General features: G+C 46.0%; 3 protein-coding genes across 4 annotated transcripts; 1 reads left to right on the top strand and 2 right to left on the bottom strand.

The window, feature by feature from the left end:
* Positions 1 to 2,215: 2,215 nt before the first annotated feature.
* ap4m1 (adaptor related protein complex 4 subunit mu 1) lies at positions 2,216 to 13,615 on the bottom strand. 2 transcript variants are annotated; one of them, XM_080508236.1, is made up of 16 exons: positions 13,350 to 13,615; positions 12,886 to 12,944; positions 12,418 to 12,503; positions 11,966 to 12,072; positions 11,716 to 11,812; positions 10,867 to 10,977; positions 10,709 to 10,786; positions 8,804 to 8,866; positions 8,617 to 8,683; positions 8,359 to 8,412; positions 7,831 to 7,937; positions 6,929 to 7,020; positions 6,457 to 6,501; positions 5,003 to 5,053; positions 2,957 to 3,074; positions 2,216 to 2,522 (listed from the first exon to the last, which is right to left on the bottom strand). In XM_080508236.1, exons 2-16 carry the CDS (start codon positions 12,941 to 12,943, stop codon positions 2,331 to 2,333), a joined length of 1,326 nt encoding a protein of 441 aa, XP_080364362.1. In that variant the 5' UTR covers position 12,944; positions 13,350 to 13,615; the 3' UTR covers positions 2,216 to 2,330. The 2 variants fall into 2 exon arrangements, with proteins under 2 accessions (XP_080364362.1, XP_080364363.1); XM_080508237.1 differs by lacking the exons at positions 2,216 to 2,522; positions 2,957 to 3,074; positions 5,003 to 5,053; positions 6,457 to 6,501 and having other exon boundaries at positions 6,679 to 7,040.
* Positions 13,616 to 13,950: 335 nt separating this feature from the next.
* On the top strand, positions 13,951 to 17,434 carry rbmx2 (RNA binding motif protein X-linked 2; the record flags this gene model as incomplete). The annotated part of the gene is made up of 8 exons (XM_080508504.1): positions 13,951 to 14,004; positions 14,904 to 15,019; positions 15,108 to 15,159; positions 15,239 to 15,368; positions 15,569 to 15,764; positions 15,838 to 16,151; positions 17,316 to 17,337; positions 17,427 to 17,434. The coding sequence occupies exons 1-8, from the start codon at positions 14,000 to 14,002 to the stop codon at positions 17,432 to 17,434; spliced, it is 843 nt and encodes a 280-aa protein (XP_080364630.1). The 5' UTR covers positions 13,951 to 13,999.
* Positions 17,435 to 17,692: 258 nt separating this feature from the next.
* On the bottom strand, positions 17,693 to 19,177 carry LOC308139161 (E3 ubiquitin-protein ligase Siah2-like; the record flags this gene model as incomplete). Its single annotated transcript, XM_080508506.1, has 3 exons — positions 17,693 to 18,070; positions 18,557 to 18,730; positions 18,974 to 19,177. 3 exons carry the CDS (start codon positions 19,175 to 19,177, stop codon positions 17,693 to 17,695), a joined length of 756 nt encoding a protein of 251 aa, XP_080364632.1.
* Positions 19,178 to 19,416: the final 239 nt, after the last annotated feature.

The raw sequence follows: 19,416 nt of genomic DNA on the forward strand, positions 1-19,416 counted from the left end.
TCTTAGACCCTTTATAAAGCACCTGCACAATGATTACAGTAGTTTTACACTAGTTACACAGCATAGCTCTACTATTTATGCAGCAGTTTTGAACTCCTGATCCAGTAGATTTTCACAATTTTTATACAAGCTATACAGCCAATGTTCACACAGTTTACACGAGCTTTAAACGAGCTAGGCTGCTTTGTTTCACCAGTGATGTCTCTCAAATCAAAGACATGTTGACTGAGACTGACAGCGAGAAACCACTTCAGGCATTGGTCACTTCCAGAGTGGACTATTATAATTGTGTTACATTGTGTGTGAATGTCTCCTTAAAAAGTCTTGGGTTGATTCAAAACGCTGCAGCGAGCGGACGGACAGGAACCAACGGGGGAGAAAGCAGACCACTCCAATATTAGCACCTCTTTATTGGCTTCCTGTTAAGTCTCGGATAGAATTTCAAATCCTTCTTTAAAGCTTTTAACAACCACGCTCCGTCGTCTCTCCTTCTGAGGTCAGACTGAAGACTTTTCTGTTTAGTCAAGCTTACAGGTTCGGGTCATTTTCCCACAAAGCTGCTGTAGGTTTCGACTGCTGGGAGACCGACACTGAGCTTCTATCCTGGATGCCCCCCCTCCTCCCCCACCCACCCCACTCCACCCCGCCTGGGGCTTGAGGTAGACGTTCGTGCTTCCAGACTTGCTGTTGTTTTCTTTGCTTTGCTGCTTTTGTCCTGCTTTACTTTGCAGCTCTGCTTTGCATGGCCCCAGTTTGCATGGCTGTGCTTCACCCCCCCCCGCGCCGTGATTGATCATCTTCTCCTCCACTTGGTCACACCACGGAGCGACATTTGTATGTTGGGTTGTCTATAAAATCTGCAAGCATATAACTTGGCAACGTGAAGCGTGGGGGGGGGGGGGGGGGGGGGGGCACACTTAGGCATTTTGCTTCTTCTGATTTTCTTCTTCTTTTTTTTTTTGTTGAACTGACTTTTCCATCGTCCCTCTAGTGGTGGTCTTAGTGTATTTGGCATTGGCTCCTCCCTCTGAGTATATATATGGTTTTACCCAATGACCCTGGTGACCTTCATTCTTTTTATTTAGTCACTCCCCTCATCGCCCTCTTTTTCTACCTACAGTGCATTTAACTAATATGTTCATGTCCTTTCCACATTGGTGTTTTTAAGTGACGTTGTTATAAACGCCTAAACTTACTGTATAACAAGTGTATAACTCCCGTTCAGCTCATGTTGATCTGCTGTTTGAAATATGTCAAACTGCTGCACAACTAATGTCAATCCGTGAAGAAGTGCAAGTGGAAAACACCTCTTGAAAAACGAGTGTAAAACTATGGAATATACTGTGCAATACTTTGAAACCAATTCAAACTTGCTGTATAACTAATGTACAACTACAGCACAAAAATATAAGGAGTATGAAACCGCTCTATGAGTGTAAAACTACTAAATTAATTGTGCCAAACTGCTTTTAAACTAATTCAAATGTGCACCATAACTAGTGTTAAAATGTCTGTATAACCGTATCGAACTGCATCGTGTGTAAAACTATTATAAGATTACTGTGTAACTAGAATAAAACTGCTTTAAAGGTGTAAAAATGCCATATAGTGTGCAACTACTGTATTACAAGCATAAAACCAAACTTTAAAATTGCTGTATTTCTAATGTAAATGTAATGTATGACTAGAATCTGCATGAAGTGTGTAAAACTGCTGTTTGAATAGTATAAAAGAGCTGAATAACAAGTGTTAAGCTACAACATAAATTGTTGAAAACTGCTGTGTAATGAGCATAAACCTGCAGTGTACAATATATTTAACATAAAACTGCACTATAAATGGTGCAGAATTGCTTTAAAACTGCTGTGGAAGTAGTGTAAAACCACTGTGTGCCAAGTTTAAAACTGCTGTGGAAGTAGTGTAAAACCACTGTGTGCCAAGTTTAAAACTGCTGTGTAAGTAGTGAAAAACTTTGTACAACTATTGTCTAGCTACTGCATAAAAGTAATTCAAAACTAGTCTGAAACTAGTGTAAAAAGGTGTGTAACTACTGTAATACCAGTGTAAAACCACTGTGTACCGAGTTTAAAACTGCTGTAGAGCTTTTCAGTTGTATAACTAGTGTCTAAGATAAAACATGGAAATGTTTCACGTGAGTTTCTTTCAGTACACACAGTCAGGAAAAGTGCTGATGAGGATAAATTCGGAGTTTATTTACACCCGTGACCGCGGCGCTGCAGGTTCATGCGTTTCTGCGCAGCGACAGCAGAGACAGCAGGACTTCCTGGTGACTTCCTGTTGCTTCTCGCCGACTCTCTGGTTGTGGCGGCTCACAGCCGGACCGTGTACGAGTCGGAGTGCGTGACGTATCGGACCCAGCGCTGCGACGGGCCGGGCTGAACCGGAGACATGCGCAGGAAGCGGACCTGCAGCCCCGTGGCCGTGAACTTGGGCAACTCGAAGCTCAGACCCACCGGACCCACCTCCAACATGGAGGCCGAGCTGAGCCCGGCCACCTCCAGCTGCAGGAAGGAGGAAGTGATGGTCAGCATCTGTCCTCACACACATTCATTGGACTGTCAAAGCCCTGTGCAGAGTCAGCACTTCACCTGGTGTGTGTGTGTGTGTGTGTGTGTGTTTGAGTTAAAGTGTGTTGTTTTGCTTTAAACGTGTTTCTGATGTTTCACAGGGGCTGCAGGTCAGACGGCTGCAAACAAACTCCTCACAGGCTTAAACGCCTCGCTGCAGAACACATTACTGAGATGAGGCTTAGTGTGTGTGTGTGTGTGTGTGTGTGTGTGTGTGTGTGTGTGTGTGTGTGTGTGTGTGTGTGTGTGTGTGTGTGTGTGTGTGTGTGTGTGTGTGTGTGTGTGTGTGTGTGTGTGTGTGTGTGTGTGTGTGTGTGTGTGTGTGTGTGTGTGTGTGTGTGTGTGCGTGTGCGTGTGTGTAAGGTCACCTTGAACAGCGCCGAGAGCTGCGACCCTCCAGTGAATCGAGGAATCTGCCAGACCACGGCTCGACTCTGAGGCCTTAACTCTGCGCTCTGATCAGGACTGCTCAGCTCCTGAGACAGGCTGAACAACAACAACAACAACAACAACATCAACACAATCAGTAACAACAACTACATACACACCATCAACACAAACAATCAGACAAACACCGTTAACACACACGAACGTAAGCGAGGATGAACCAGAAGTTTGGTCCAGGAAGTGAAACGCGGTCTTGTGATTGGTTAACCCCGACTCTGACTCCGCCCACACAGCCTTGGTTTCAGGTGGTCAGTTTGGATCTTCACACGTTGGTGTTGGTGAAGTTCCTCCCAGCGACCCGGGACTTCCTCATTGCACTCAGCTGCTCAACAGTCATTCACACATGAAGTGGAGTCACTGAGTGGCAGGAAGACGGCGTCAGCTGTGCTAAACTACAAACATGCAGACGGCTCAGTTACACAGGGAGCGTGGCTATAGGAACTAGTTCGTCGAGGTAATTAATGAGTAAAGTAGTGTTGTTAGAGTAACTAGCGACTGATGCAGTGATGTTACAGTTGGGGAGGGTCAGCTGGCTGGTCTGAGCTTTGGAAGGTGGAATCGTCGGGTTGTCGTTCAGGTTGGTAGTTGGGGTTGGCTGGTTCGTTTATTGATTGGTCTATTAGTCGGTCGGCTGGTTGCTTCAATAGTTGGCATATTGGTTGGGTAGTTGGTTGACTGGTTTATTGATTGGTCGGCCGTTTGGTTGGTTGGTTGGTTGGTTTGTTGGGTAATAGGTTGATTTGTTGGTTGGTTGGTTGGTTTGTTGGGTAATAGGTTGGTTGGCTAGTTGGTTGGTTGGTTGGTTTGTTGGGTAATAGGTTGATTGGCTAGCTGGTTGGTTGGTTGGTTAGTTTGTTGGATAATAGGTTGATTGGCTGGCTGGTTGGTTGGTTGGTTGGTTGGTTTGTTGGGTAATAGGTTGATTGGCTAGTTGGTTGGTTGGTTGGTTTGTTGGGTAATAGGTTGATTGGCTGGTTGGTTGGTTGGTTGGTTTGTTGGGTAATAGGTTGGTTGGTTGGTTTGTTTGTTGGGTAATAGGTTGATTGGCTAGTTGGTTGGTTGGTTGGTTGGTTTGTTGGGTAATAGGTTGATTGGCTGGTTGGTTGGTTTGTTGGGTAATAAGTTGATTGGTTGGTTTGTTGGGTAATAGGTTGATTGGCTGGTTGGTTGGTTGGTTGGTTTGTTGGGTAATAGGTTGATTGGCTGGTTGGTTGGTTGGTTGGTTTGTTGGGTAATAGGTTGATTGGCTGGTTGGTTGGTTGGTTGGTTTGTTGGGTAATAGGTTGATTGGCTGGTTGGTTGGTTTGTTGGGTAATAGGTTGATTGGTTGGTTGGTTGATCGCCTAGTTTATGTGTTGGTCAGTCTGCTGGTTGGTTGGTTGGTTGATATGTCAGCTGTTTGGTTGGTTGGTAAAGAGGTTGACTGGTTGGTTTGTTGATTGGTTCGTTGGTTTATTGGCCGGTTGACTGCTTGGTCACCTGGTCTTGCCTGAACGGTGCTGGAGGATCTGATGGCGGAGGAGCCTTCGGGAGTTGAACAGTGAATCTGGCTGAACTCGGTGACAAACAACTTTCCTGCTGCTGCATTTTAGTATATATAACCTGATAAACTCGGAGCTCCTCCCTCCAACATTTCCATGACTTTACATAACAAAGCAGCGGCACTTCCCTTTGCCGGGAGGAGACACTTCCTCCTGGTGTGTGTGTGTGTGTGTGTGTGTGTGTGTGTGTGTGTGTGTGTGTGTGTGTGTGTGTGTGTGTGTGTGTGTGTGTGTGTGTGTGTGTGTGTGTGTGTGTGTGTGTGTGTGTGTGTGTGTGTGTGTGTGTGTGTGATGTGCCGAGCGCCGCCGGCCTCCGGTGACTCAGCGTCAGGTCCAGAGCGCCGGACAAACACGCTGACATTCAAAGTGAGGTGGGGACACATTTACATGGGGGACGACGGGAACATTTGACTGGGAGTGCCTCACCTCACGGAGCCTTTGGGGACGGGGACGGTGGCGCTCACATTGATGGCAGCACTGAGAAAACAAAGCGCCATCATCATCCTCGGTAATCCTCAGTGTATTCATTAACAAGAGTGCTGCTGCTGAGCTGCTTCACGCTCCACTTCACCCATGCTCCAGCTTCAAACACACCGTGTCCTCATGTTTCAGCTGTTTGGAGGTTTTTGTGAGCAGCTGACAGACTTTATACACCAGGAAATTAAATAATAGAACCCCCCCCCCCCCCCCCCCCCCTGTAAACTTTGTACCGGACGTCTTTGTTTTTGGTGTGTTCAAATCTGAGCAGTCCCACCTGCTCCTCCTCTCTTTGCTGCCTGGACTCCTCTGGACCCCGGACACAACATCTCAAACTGGCTATTTTCCTCAAACCATTTCTGATTTGTGACCAGTCTCAAATTTCTTAGAAACCAATGAGAACTGGTCTATAACCACACCAAATCCAATCCATAATGAGTATATTACATACCTAAACTCTTCATTAACTACTGGAAAACCAATCTATGAGCAGAGGCCCTGATCCCTCAAAGCAGATCACTTTAAGATGACGTCTGGGTGCCATTAGGGCCCCCTGGTGGTGGACACAGACCACTACACAAAGAGAGGGAGTCTGAGGGTGCATCTGAATAGTCCCTCCTATCTCCTTTCCTATCCACTTTTCCTTAACCTCCAGACGTGTTTAAGTGGTGGCCATGATAAGGAACGTTCAAATTCTCTACAAGCTAAGGAAAGGAGGCTCCATGCTTCCTTTATAACCTCCTTTAGTGGAGGAAAGACCAATGCTTCCTTTACCAAAGGAGACCAGATCATGTTGCCCCACAATTGCTTGCCAGAACAACATTTAAAGGGACCGGCTCACTCGAGCGTTTAGGGAAACTCAGGATGACTCAACGCAGATCATGTAACGTTACCAAAGCAATAATGTGTCTTGAACAACTTGAAATAATCTAAAACTGAGATCCCAACTATGAACATTATGCGGATATTGTAAAACACAGTAAAGTTATTGTGCAACCTCTTCTCAGATTGACTGGTTATTTATTCACCTGGAGCCTCATTTTCTTTGATTTCAATTCAAACCTTGTGATATTTTACATTCTATCAGTGGTTAGAGCCACAGGGGAAAGTGGTAGAAATGCACTTTTTGTAGTTCTTTTTCGGAAATGTGCAGTTTTTCACCACGGCAGACGTCACTAACTTGCGCCGCCGTTAGATTATTACATCACCTCGTGAAAGTGCGGTCCGACTGCTACAACAACATGATCGCCTTTCACTAACTCCTTGAAGAAGGCTCCAAACACCTTCCCTTAACCCCGTGACGTCATCCACGGTGTATAGGAAAATAGAAAGGAGGGACCTTTCGGCAGCACCCGGAATGTTTTGGCTGATGGCTGGATGTGAGGTGGATGTGTTGCACTGACCTCTTTGGTGGCAGATCACAGCGAAGCTTCAGATACATGAGCAGCCTGCAGACACAACATCACAAGTTGACAGTGAAATACACAACTACCCTCCGCAACATGTGTTCAAACACAATCAAACAGCCGATTAAGAGGAAAGTTCTCGCTATGAAGCTCAAATTACAATCTGTGTGAGGACTGCTGAACATTGGATAAACACAGGATGCAGGCGGAGCCATGGTGTTTCCAAGAAATAAATAGTTAAATGCCGTAAATGTTTATTTTATTAAATAACAGTTCAGACTGTGAAGGACTCCGTGTTTAAAACGAGTCAGAGGTCAGCCGTCTGCACTGCATCATCCCTCCACACTGAGAAACAAAAACATCCGCTGCCTCTCTCTGGAGCTCGTGTTGCAAGCAGGACGGAGGGACACCTGGTGGAGAAGCCGGAGAACTGCAGTCAACAACAAGCAGAGTGAGCAGAGGCCTGTACCTTCCTCCTCCGTCGCGCTCCAACGCCGGGAAGAGGCGGAAAGGAGGCGCTGAGGGCAGCTCGTCACTGAGCTGGTACTGCATGACTGTTTGCTGTGAGGGGGATGTGAAAGCTGTGAAAAAGTTCAAAATGGCCTATAAAGTGTGGAGTGCCACTTTGTACCAGCAGGGGGTGCAGCGAGTCGCTTTGCCACTCTGCCTGCCTTCAATCAAACAACAGATAAAGCAACTCGGGAGACTCAGGCCCTGTGTGCACGACATTTTTGCATTTTTGCTGGTTGTTTTTGTAATGAAACCACACACACACACACACACACATGCAGCAGAGAACAAAACGCTAGAAATATTAACAACGGGAGAACACGGACATTCTAGTGGACAGACGACCAAGTTGGATTGTTATGATGGTGACTGTCAAAATAAAACTCCCAAGTCGCAGGAGAATATGGACAAAGAGTCATGACATGACGGAGGAAATGTTATTCTTATTGTTACTCGCGCACGTGCAGAAGCACTATTAACTACGGCTGTGTTGCTCATACACAGTTGCAGGGTTTCAGAAAAGTAGCATTTTTCTATTTCCATGGAGACAGAGTTGGAGTGTTTTCAAAAACTTTTTCATGGCTACGGACACCGTTGTTGTGTAAACAGGCACCCAAAACGTAACCGAACGTTTCCATTTTCACTTGAAAAAGCCTCAGTGTTGCCACCCAGAGGACTGGATGGGCATCAAACTTTTTTTTTCCCCCGCAGTAAGAAGATAACGAGGCTTGGTTTCAGGATGGCTTTCTATCAGTCAACAAAGATATAAGTGTGTGTGTGTGTGTGTGTGTGTGTGTGTGTGTGTGTGTGTGTGTGTGTGTGTGTGTGTGTGTGTGTGTGTGTGTGTGTGTGTGCACGCACCTCGCCCTGACTCGGACACAGCCGCAGGATACGATGGCTGTCGAACTCATCCAGTCGCACCGCCTGATGGAAGCTGCACTCGTCAACGCGCACCGCCGCTCCGTAACCTGCGGCGCCGGCCAATCAGAAGGCAGGGAAGACATTTGTCACTCACACCAAGTCAAGCTAATTCTACCCTTTTTCTTCTATATATCAACAATATGATCCGTTATGTTCTTGAAAAAAAAGTCTTGCTTATTTATACTAGAGGAAAAACAAACATTGACTGATGGTTGAACTACCTCATATGGACGTAGTTCAATGGAGAAGTTTACTTTCTTCCCTTTTTCCAATGTCCAGCCTTTCTATAACTTATGAGTCTCGGAAAATGCAACACGATTTGTTTTAAGTTGCCTTCTGTTTATTAATGTCGGTCTTAGAGCACGAACTGGTCAAGCTATTGATATGGGGTTTCTGGAAGCTGCTTTTAAAAAGAGCTGGCCTTAGAAACAAAACTCTCAAATAATTGTAGCACGTATAGCGTCGTACCTCTGAGCTGTGACTTCCCGATACTGAACTCCTCGTTCAGACCAATCCTGAGCTCTGAAGACACACACACACGGAAAGAAATGAGTTCAACCGAGTCAGAAAACAGATTTTAAGGACATTTCTCTAGGAAAAGCACACAGAAATACTCGGGTACAGTAACAGAGTATATTCAGTCTGATCTCTGCCAGCTCTGGTGTTCTCTGGTCAGTGGGACAGTAGAGAGGAACTACAAGGCTGGGTGGTAGTTTAGAGACTCACCGGAGCAGTTCGGCATGTAACACTTCACTTTGATCTCTCCCTCCACGTCCGCCTTCATCAGGACTCCCTGAAAACACACGCAGGTCCACACGGGAGCCCACATTACCCACAATGCACCGCCATACTTCCCGCGCTCATCCTGCTAAAACACACCAACATCTCACAGAAATCAACAGAAATCACTCACATTGGAGCCGATGACGACCGACAGCCTCTCGATCACGTCCACGAATATCTCGCTCTTCCCTCCCTGAGAGGAACAGAAGTACATGTTGGGTTTAGAGGCAATTCGAAGAGCCTGTTGGCTCGTTTGTCACCCGATGTTTTCTCTGATTTGTTAGGAAGTGCAACCAACAGATATGGTCACCAGTTCTAAGCTTAGATTGTTTCAGTTTAAAGATGACAGAATAATTGTTCTGCTGCGGGGGTATGTTCAAAGTTCAAATTCAAATGTTCAAAATGTGATTTCATAGGCTTAAAGGTCAATTGTCGTGTACACAGATTAAATGTTTTTATGGTCAGAGTTCCATTTGATTAAAAAAATACATAAATCCAATATAGCCGCCATCTTTCACTGCCACTGTATGCCAGTATTTCGTACTGTCAAGCCAAGCATCTAAAGGGTTAATGGTTCATACAGGTGTGTTAATGGGTCTGCCAGGTGTGTTAATGGGTTGGACAGGTGTATACAGGTGTGCTAATAGGTTGTACAGGTGAGTATAGGTGTGCTAATAGGTTGTACAGGTGTATACAGGTGTGTTAATAGGTTGTACAGGTGTATATAGGTGTGCTAATAGGTTGTACAGGTATATACAGATGTGTTAATAGGTTGTACAGGTGAGTATAGGTGTGTTAATAGGTTGTACAGGTGTATGCAGGTGTGTTAATAGGTTGTACAGGTGTATGCAGGTGTGTTAATAGGTTGTACAGGTGTATAGAGGTGTGTTAATAGGTTGTACAGGTGTATGCAGGTGTGTTAATAGGTTGTACAGGTGTATAGAGGTGTGTTAATAGGTTGTACAGGTATATACAGATGTGTTAATAGGTTGTACAGGTATATACAGGTGTGTTAATAGGTTGTACAGGTGTATAGAGGTGTGTTAATAGGTTGTACAGGTATATACAGGTGTGTTAATAGGTTGTACAGGTGTATACAGGTGTGCTAATAGGTTGTACAGGTGAGTATAGGTGTGTTAATAGGTTGTGCAGGTGTATACAGGTGTATACAGGTGTGCTAATAGGTTGTACAGGTGAGTATAGGTGTGTTAATAGGTTGTACAGGTGAGTATAGGTGTGTTAATAGGTTGTACAGGTGAGTATAGGTGTGTTAATAGGTTGTACAGGTGAGTATAGGTGTGTTAATAGGTTGTACAGGTGAGTATAGGTGTGTTAATAGGTTGTACAGGTGTGTACAGGTGTGTTAATAGGTTTTACAGGTGTGTACAGGTGTGTTAATAGGTTGTACAGGTGAGTATAGGTGTGTTAATAGGTTGTACAGGTGAGTATAGGTGTGTTAATAGGTACAGGTGTGTTAATAGGTTGTACAGGTGAGTATAGGTGTGTTAATAGGTACAGGTGTGTTAATAGGTTGTACAGGTGAGTATAGGTGTGTTAATAGGTTGTACAGGTGTGTTAATAGGTTGTACAGGTGTGTTAATAGATTGTAGAGGTGTATGCAGGTGTGTTAATAGGTTGTACAGGTGTATACAGGTGTGTAAATAGGTTGTACAGGTGTATACAGGTGTGTAAATAGGTTGTACAAGTGTATACAGGCGTGATAATAGGTTGTACAGGTGTATACAGGTGTGTAAATAGGTTGTACAAGTGTATACAGGCGTGATAATAGGTTGTACAGGTGTGTTAATAGGTTGTACAGGTATATACAGGTGTGATAATAGGTTGTACAGGTGTATACAGGTGTGTAAATAGGTTGTACAGGTGTATACAGGCGTGATAATAGGTTGTACAGGTGTGTTAATAGGTTGTACAGGTATATACAGGTGTGATAATAGTTTGTACAGGTGTGTTAATAGGTTGTACAGGTGTGTTAATAGGTTGTACAGGTGTGTTAATAGGTTGTACAGGTGTGTACCTGCTCTCGGCTGCTCTGGATGGGTCGTGTGGCCGCTGAGCTCGGAGCCACTTTACTCTGCTGGGTCTCTGCTCCAAACTGTAAACAACAACAAACAGATTACTGTCCAGTCACGGCAGCGTTTTGTCTGTTGATGAAGTGCGTTTGTGTTTGTGTACCAGTCCAACGTTACTGAGGTCAAAGAGGCTGAACGGCCTGAGAGACACCGCTTCTGTCTGAATGAAGTTCTTCAAAACATCAGAGGAGGTCGTCTGGATGTAACCAAAGTCCTGAGAGAGAAAGAGAGAGAGAGAGAGAGAGAGAGAGAGAGAGAGAGAGAGAGAGAGAGAGAGAGAGAGAGAGATTGTCAGCAGAGTGGTAGAAATCTAGAGCAGCGGTCCCCAACCCACAGGGCCGTGGATCGTTTGATACCAGGCTGCACAGAAAGAATAAATAACTTACATAATTTCCGTTTTATTTATTATCCGAGTCTGAACAATCTTTTATTTTGAAAAATGACTGAATTCTCTCCGGTACATCCGTCTATGTGTCGGTCACACGATAAATTAGTGCTGATATTAAACCCACGAGCAGCAAAATGAGTAAAAAAAACCAGTGGTCTTTGGAGAGTTTCTTTGCAAAAGGGAAAAGGTCCAGCGAGGAGAGAGAAGAATAACATAAAAGTAAGTAGAAAGACATACAAGTACACAGTGGATTCACATTTATTATTATATTTACAAAATGCCACAGTTTTTGTGTTGGTGGTTTGATTATATTTTGTTGTTATTTATCCGCCACACTGTAAGGCCGGTCATTAAACCGGTCCGTGGTGCAAAAAAGGTTGGGGACCGCTGATCTGGAGTTCAGACAGCATGAAGCGGAGGAGAGGAGAGCCTCCCTGCTACGTCTGCTGCTGGAGACCCTCCTGCTCAGTGGCAGCAATGTCAGCGAGGGTCCCCCTGTCATGAAAACGCTGTCGGTGTGGAAAATAGACCCCCAACTGGACACAAGCTGCACAGGACACTTACCAGCACCTCGTCCAGAAGCTCATAGATGAGGGCAAAGTTCATGTGGACGGACTTCTCAGACAGACTGCCGCAGTAATCTTTGACCAGAGCAGCAAACCTGTAAACACAACGGCTTGTTCACAAAGTGTGTGTGTGTGTGTGTGTGTGTGTGTGTGTGTGTGTGTGTGTGTGTGTGTGTGTGTGTGTGTGTGTGTGTGTGTGAGTGTGTGTGTGTGAGACACAGACGAGGCGTTCAGGGACCTGCACACACCTGTTGAGGAACTCGATGATAGTGAAAGGGGAGGAGTCGGCCGTCGTCGTAGCGACCCAGTAGAGCCCCCCCTGTCTGACATGGACGAAGTGAAGGTCTTTGTGCGTCTGTGGGGACAAGACGCAGCACAGACGATGCGTTCAAGGACCTCTTGTTGCTCAGTTAATCGCAGCAACAGTAAGTACTCGTCACTTTCAGGGTTCACTTCACTTTTCTTCAGGGAAAGCACTTAAATCTGAAGTCTTTCAATATTTCCTGACGACAGTTTGGATACATTCATGCATTTCACATGTTTTCACCAGTTTGTGACGCTTTAACTTGGAAAGAATCCCAAAATATCCACGCTGAACAAGGAGTCGGATCGAAGGAAGCTTGGATCTCTAAACAAAGTTCAAAACGGCTTAAATCTGCTCCGACTGCATTTTCACAATGAGACGCTCTGTGACTGTTACCATGACGACTGGAGGCTGGTCTCCACTCAGTGAAGTGACTTTCTCGTAGAAGGTACCGACCACATCACGACTGGCCTCCCCGCGGACTGACGGAAGGGGTCAAGGTCCACTTTCACGCAGAATATGTATATTGTCAATAAAAAAAAAAAACACCCACAGACTATTAAAACAAAACTTGTTGTTGGTTTTAAAACGTTGGCACTGTAGCATTTTCCCTCACAAGTATCACAAATCTATATATATTTAATGCAAAAACTGATATACATACACTTTTTTTAAAACTTTGTCTGAAACCTGCCTGATGTAATGAGAAAGAAAATATTGGTGACAACACTTTATCAGAAAAATATACTTTTTTGTGAACAGACAGTTGCTATTTATAGTTAAATCGAGATAAATACATAGGTTTGTAAAGTCAAAGAACCTTTAAAATGCGTCAATGTGAAAATGATCAATCAGAGAGGATACAGTCTTTATAAATGAGGTGGTCGCCCTTTGAGGACAGAATGAAGACCTGAGAGATCATCCTGTAGACAGAAACAACAAAACAGATCAAAACAATGAATGACTATCTCAAAACATTTCAATCAGATCAGGTTAGTACTAATGTGCTTTTCTCCTTCATCCGTGGATGTCGTTTTCTTTAATGAGGCGCATTGTTTTAAGTAAATGGATTATATTAGATCAGAGTTGATATCCCACATGTGGAAATGCAGTCATCACAGCAGCTCCACATTGCACAAAGACAGCTAGGATAGTGGCACACAAGAGAATAGAACATGTGTATAGAAGACGATTAGCATATTAATATATCTACACATGGACGTGCAGGAGAGCCAAATAAGGGAAAAATACACACAGTAGCAGTAATATTTACAATATTTACAGTATTATCTGATGAATCTGTGGTTATTTGTTTCTGCTTTACTTACCCGACGAAACTTAACAGTTAACGGGGAATATAAATGTTAAGCGATTCTATTTATTTCCTCCTAAATCCATGAAAAGTCATCAAAACGGCTGCAGCACAGCTGCCAGCCAGCGTTTAACTGAGTAACACGGCTAATTGTGTCTTAAACTTATTTAACGCAGCTTATTTTAAACATGAAGAATTTTCAATCACAGCTGCATATATTCAAATCTCCCATACCGGTGAACATATTAGAATAAAACGTTTAATTAAGTCCACAAGTGCATATAAACTATCTCTCAACACGTTAGCTCCTTGGCTAAAGCCGCAGCAGTGTTGGTAAAGTCAGTGTTAGCAGGTTGACGTCACAGCGCCCCCTGCTGCTTCGGCGGGTAAAACCTACGTTCCATTATTTCATCAACAGTAATTAAAGTAGAAGATTTCTGTCTGGAAAAAATACAATTCAATCATTTCGCCGATACATTTTCAAATTAATTCAAAAAAAGAAATTCAGTCAAAAATATTGGCACGTATGTCTTTTCACGGTAGCCGCAGTTACAGCTGTCACACGCCAGGCGGTGTCTGAGGCGGAAGAGGTTGATGTTAGCACCGGAAGCAGATTGTAGCACTACACCGGTGTTTATCACTTTATGGTAGCAGCAGTAGCGCATCATGAAGTAAGTGAACAATTCTCCACAATAACACTTCACTCTTCATCTCGAGTCGCTGATTTCAACTGTTTTGACCACCTGGCTTTTCCGTATTATTCACAAACATACACGCACCGCCTCGCTAATGCTAACAGGAAGCTATGGGGCTGAACTTACAGGACCACCATCGTCCTGATTCATCATCTTACAAACACGAAGCTTTTATTCACACATGACGCGTGGGGTCGGTGTGAACCCGTGTAAACGCACACACAACGACCCATATTTCTAGGTCATTAGGCTGCGATGATTTTCCTTTATCAGGCGGTGTTTTGGATTTTTTGGTTTTCCTGGTAACTGGTGACCGACTCTGTTTAGCATCTGGCGAGGAAGGAAGGTCACTAATACAAGACTTGTATTACGAGACTTGTAAATTTGAATCAGCAGTTATGGTGGGGCATAATTTCTCTTCATGTGGCCGATTTACTGAAATTAAACTGAACAGAAACATTTCAGAAGAAATCAAGAGTCTTTATCCTTCAGCATATACTAGATCTTTATAATATTTAACTTGTGTTTCATGAGGTTTAAAAACCGTTGCATTGTCTACTTGTCTCATTAAACTTGTCCACTATGTAATTTAGGAAAGTAAAGGTGCAGAATGTAATATTCCTGTAATACCCCTCCTGTGCTCTGGGGGGCACCAGTGGCTGTATCCTCTTCATTTGGATTGGATGCAGGGAAGAAGCAGCACTATTTTATTTAACATTGAAAATCACACCGCTAAATCTTTTTAAATCCCACAAACTATGAAGAAATCTAAATTTAAAATCTAAAAGTAAAAGGCTCCGTCTTTCAAATTGACGATGGTGGTCCATGATGGACCCTCGCTTTCTCCTGCGAGTCTGACAGCCGTTTGTTTACAGTCCGCTGACGAAGGTTAAGTTGATCAACGAGCTGAATGAGCGCGAGGCCGACCTCGGCATCAAAGAGTCCGTCTCCTGGCACAACGTGTACCGAGACAGCGCCTGGATCTTTGTCGGTGAGAAACTCAGTCTGTGAGCTTTACAGATCCTCCACCCAGCAGGGGGCGCTCACTCACTCCATGTCACACGTTGTGCTTCCTGCAGGAGGCTTCCCGTACGACCTGACCGAAGGTGACGTGATTTGCGTCTTTTCTCAGTAAGTAAACGACCGATAAAGTGGTTGTCATGGAAACCACGACAATCACCGCCACACACTGACGTGACATGTTGTTCAGGTACGGCGAGGTCGTCAACATCAACCTGGTACGAGACAAGAAGACCGGAAAGTCCAAAGGTTTCTGTTTCCTCTGCTACGAAGACCAGAGGAGCACCGTGCTGGCCGTGGACAACTTCAATGGAATCAAGGTCACACACACACACACACACACACACACACACACACACACACACACACACACACACACACACACACACACACACACACACACACACACACACACACACACACACACACACACACACACACACACACACACACACAAATCTCCAGCCGCTGTCACATAGGACACACATTCTGAAAGTGCTCTGCTCTGTTAATCCTTCAGATTAAAGGTCGGACTCTCCGCGTCGACCACGTCAAAGATTACCGCCCCCCTAAAGACGGCGAAGAGATCGATGATGTGACCAAGCGTCTGAGGGAGGACGGCTGCGCTCCTGGCGCTCCCGCCGCTCCCGAGGCCTCCTCGTCCTCGCTGGAGGAAGAGGAGGTGTACGAGGTCCCGGTCAAGAAGCCCAAGAAAGGTGAGGTCACTTCCTGTTTCCTGTCACACCAGCTGGGGGGTTTCACTGTTCTCACCTGAGCTCCCTGTTTCAGACAAGAAAGACAAGAAGAAGAAGAAGAAAAAGGAGAAGAAGAAAAAGAAGGAGAGGAAGAGCCGGGCAGATTCCTCCTCCTCCTCCTCCTCCTCGCCGCCTCCTGCTGCTCCTCCTGCCATCAGGGTGAAGGAGGAGAAGGAGGACGCCTCCTATGACAACTACAGGAGGGTGACGTCGTCTCAGAACGGAGAGAGAACCAGGGGTGGGGAGGAGGAGAGGAGGGGGCCAACGGACAGAGAGGAAGAGAGGAGGAGGTGGAGCGAGAGAGAGGGGGAGAGAAAGAGGGAGGCAGAGGGAGATAGGAGGAGAGAGGCAGACAGAGAGGGAGAGAGGAGGGAGATGGAGGGAGAGAGGAAGAGGGAGATGGAGAGAGAGGGAGAGAGGAGGAGAGAGGCAGACAGAGAGGGAGAGAGGAGGAGGGAGATGGAGGGAGAGGGGGAGAGGAGGAGAGAGGCAGACAGAGAGGGAGAGAGGAGGAGGGAGATGGAGAGAGAGGGAGAGAGGAGAGAGGCAGACAGAGAGGGAGAGAGGAGGAGGGAGATGGAGGGAGAGAGGAAGAGGGAGATGGAGAGAGAGGGAGAGAGGAGAGAGGCAGACAGAGAGGAGAAGAGAAAAGAGGACAGAAGACGAGATGCAGAGAGAGAGAGGGAGAGGGACAGAGACTACAAAAGAAGAGATAGAGACAGAGAAGACAGAAGAAGGGAAGACAGGAAGTGAGAGGACAGAGGATGAGACACAGACAGGAAGTAAAAGGACAAATTCCAACATGGTCATTTATTTTGAATCTTTACGTTTGACATGCTGATATAAAATGTTCAACTTAAAGCACGAAACTGATTGGTTGCTTCTGTTGCCATGGCAACTAGTTTCATTCAATGTATGCTTTGTACGGTGGAGATCATTCATCGCGATGAGTTCAACTGTAAAAATGTAAAAAGACGTCATTACAGCCTCATATTTACCTCTGAAATGTTCAGTTTATGTTTTGTAATAAAAGAAATTTAGTAGAAAAAAGCTTCAAAGTGCTGCTCTGTGTTTTCATGCATTTGACCACAAGTTGTCCTTTTACGACTTTTCAGTCGACTTTGCCGTTTCCTTGGAAACGAACAATGGTTGCTGCGGAAATGAAAATATTCTCTTCAACGAAAATGCAAAAATGATGCGTTTTCACTTGAAATGTGTAAAAAAAAAAAGGGTTTAACACAATTCTGTAGTTTGTGGGGCTTAAATAGAAAAAAAAAACAGCTGACTCAGTAACATAAACTGAATCATGATGAAGTGAGTGGATTTCAGATTTCTTAACATTTACCTGCATGTGTTTTTATTCCTGCATCCCTTCAGCTTTTAATTTCCCTGAACTCTAAATTGTAATAGAGGAAATAAAAATAAAATAAAATCTGAAACTAGTGTCAAACTAAAGGGGAAAAGAAAAGTGCCTGAAGTATTTTCCTGAACTTTGTTGTTGTCGCGATGCAGGAAAGCTGCTCAGAGGTCAGAGGTGACAAATTGTTGTTGTGGTTTTTCAATGTTTATAAATCAAAGCACAGATGTTCGTGTGCTAAAAACTCATTCCAGTTTTCCCTGAAGAGGTCTGAGCACCAGGAGGAGCAGAGGAGGGAGGGAGGGAGGGAGGGAGGGAGGAGAGACAGAAGGAGAAGAAGAGTGGCAGATAGAAAACTAAGGCTCTGGTCGCTGCAGGAGGTTTTCGTTTTTGTCTCTGAGTTTCGAGGAGGAGCAGTGAGGAGGAGCAGTGAGGAGGAGCCTGGTCGCTCCTCTTCCTCCTGCGCACAAACATGTGAGCGTCCCCCCCCCCCGAGTTTGACTCCACGCCGTCATGGCGGCCGCCGCGGCGCTCAGCACATGGAGATGGTGACGCTGATGCCCAGGTTCCCGTCGTCGGCGAACAGCTGGGCGACGGTGGAGTCGAACGCCAGGCAGTCGCCGTCGACGATGGCGGCGGCCACGCCGCCGTCGTGGATGGAGCGCGGCGCCGCCTCCCACGTGAGGCGGCGGCGGCGGCGGCCGTTGAGCTGCAGGCGGTAGGCGAAGGCGTCGGCCTGCCGCGGCGTCCCGACGAGGAGGACGACGGCGAAGAACTGCTGGTGACCCTGGAGGTGCTGCTGCTTCTCCAGGACCAGCAGGAAGTTCTCGCTGAAGCACGACTGCAGCATCACCCAGTCCACTGCACCACACAGCCCGATGTTGGAGGCCAGGAACACCACGTCCTCGCCCTGCACACACACACACACACACACACACACACACACACACACACACACACACACACACACACACACACACACACACACACACACACACACACACACACACACACACACACACACACAGTGAGTGGAAACGGGAGGAAAAGCATGTTATCAAAAGCACTCCCCAAATTATTTTGAAAAAGCTGCGTCTCTGTAGAAAGGGAGGGAAATGCAACTTTTCGAAAACGTCGTCGCCTCTTCCATACGAATGTCTGTGTACGAGCTGATGTTTGTCGCGTATTGCATTTTCATTACAAAAACGCCCAAGAGCATCGACCTGTAGCCTGACATGCTAACTACGTCATCTTCAGCATTTCTTGTCATTTCCATCCAAACGGATATCGTTTTCAAAACGTTGCTCGTGTAAACCCAGAACCTTTCTGAAACAAAGACACAAAAGGATCTTTTCACTCTAAATGTAGTCATGAACAGCAGTTTTTCAGCGCTCACCTGCAGCGTGGCGATGGACTTGTGCGCGTGCCTCAGGTGCGGCGTGACGGCCTCCAGACCGCCGCGCCACTGACAGGCCGCGCCGGGACACGGACACGTGTACGGCCGAGACTCGCACGCCTCGTCGCCCGTCGTCTCACTGTGGTGCCGCGACAGCAAGCAGGCCGACGAGCACTGCGGAGGAGGAGGAGGAGGAGGAGGAGGAGGAGAAGGAGGAGGAGGAGGTACAAACAACAGTCAACAACAAGAAATACACAATACGTACACAAACAGTGGAACCTACACAGTGAATACAACAACAAACAGACAACAATTGTAAACACCAACACTTGACAGTCTGACACCGTGAAACATCCCGTCAGGTTTTGATCTCACCGTCACTGAATGGAGGCTGCTGGTTCGAGTCCCAGGACTCACCTGGCTGCCCAGAAGAAGTTCGGTGCGTCCGACCGGTTGTTGCGGTCCGTCCCTGACCTCTGACCCCTGCGTGTGATGGGCGGCGGCCGTCAGTGCCACGCCAGCGCTGCTGGACGTTACCCCGTGATGGCGACTCCAGCCCAGCAGGCAGCGCCACTGAGCCAGCTCCCTGAGGAGCGGCAGGCAGGAGGCCGGACACAGCATGGAGCTGCAGCACAGTCGTATGTCAGTCATCAGCAAAGAAATCAAACTTTGGTGGAATCACTGAAGTTTGTGTTCAACACTGATCACACATCGTGCACGCTAAGGTTTTACCTGCTGCAAACAACCGACCCGCCTGACTACTGACCGGCCAATCAATCAACCAACCAACTAACAAGACGGCCAACCGACCACTGTCCAACCGACTGACCGGGCAACTAACAACCTACCACCAACTGACT

This window comes from Blennius ocellaris (genome assembly GCF_963422515.1).
Source record: "Blennius ocellaris genome assembly, chromosome: 14".
Classification (NCBI taxonomy): Eukaryota; Metazoa; Chordata; class Actinopteri; order Blenniiformes; family Blenniidae; genus Blennius; species Blennius ocellaris.

Coding starts and splice junctions, on each gene's coding strand:
- ap4m1 (XM_080508236.1), bottom strand. CDS start 12,943: ATGATCTCTCAGGTCTTCATTCTGTCCTCAAAGGGCGACCACCTCATT. Junction 10,787..10,866: donor ACCTCAGTAACGTTGGACTG/GTACACAAACAC, acceptor TGTTGTTTACAG/TTTGGAGCAGAGACCCAGCA. Junction 6,502..6,928: donor GAGCGCGACGGAGGAGGAAG/GTACAGGCCTCT, acceptor TTGTGTCTGCAG/GCTGCTCATGTATCTGAAGC.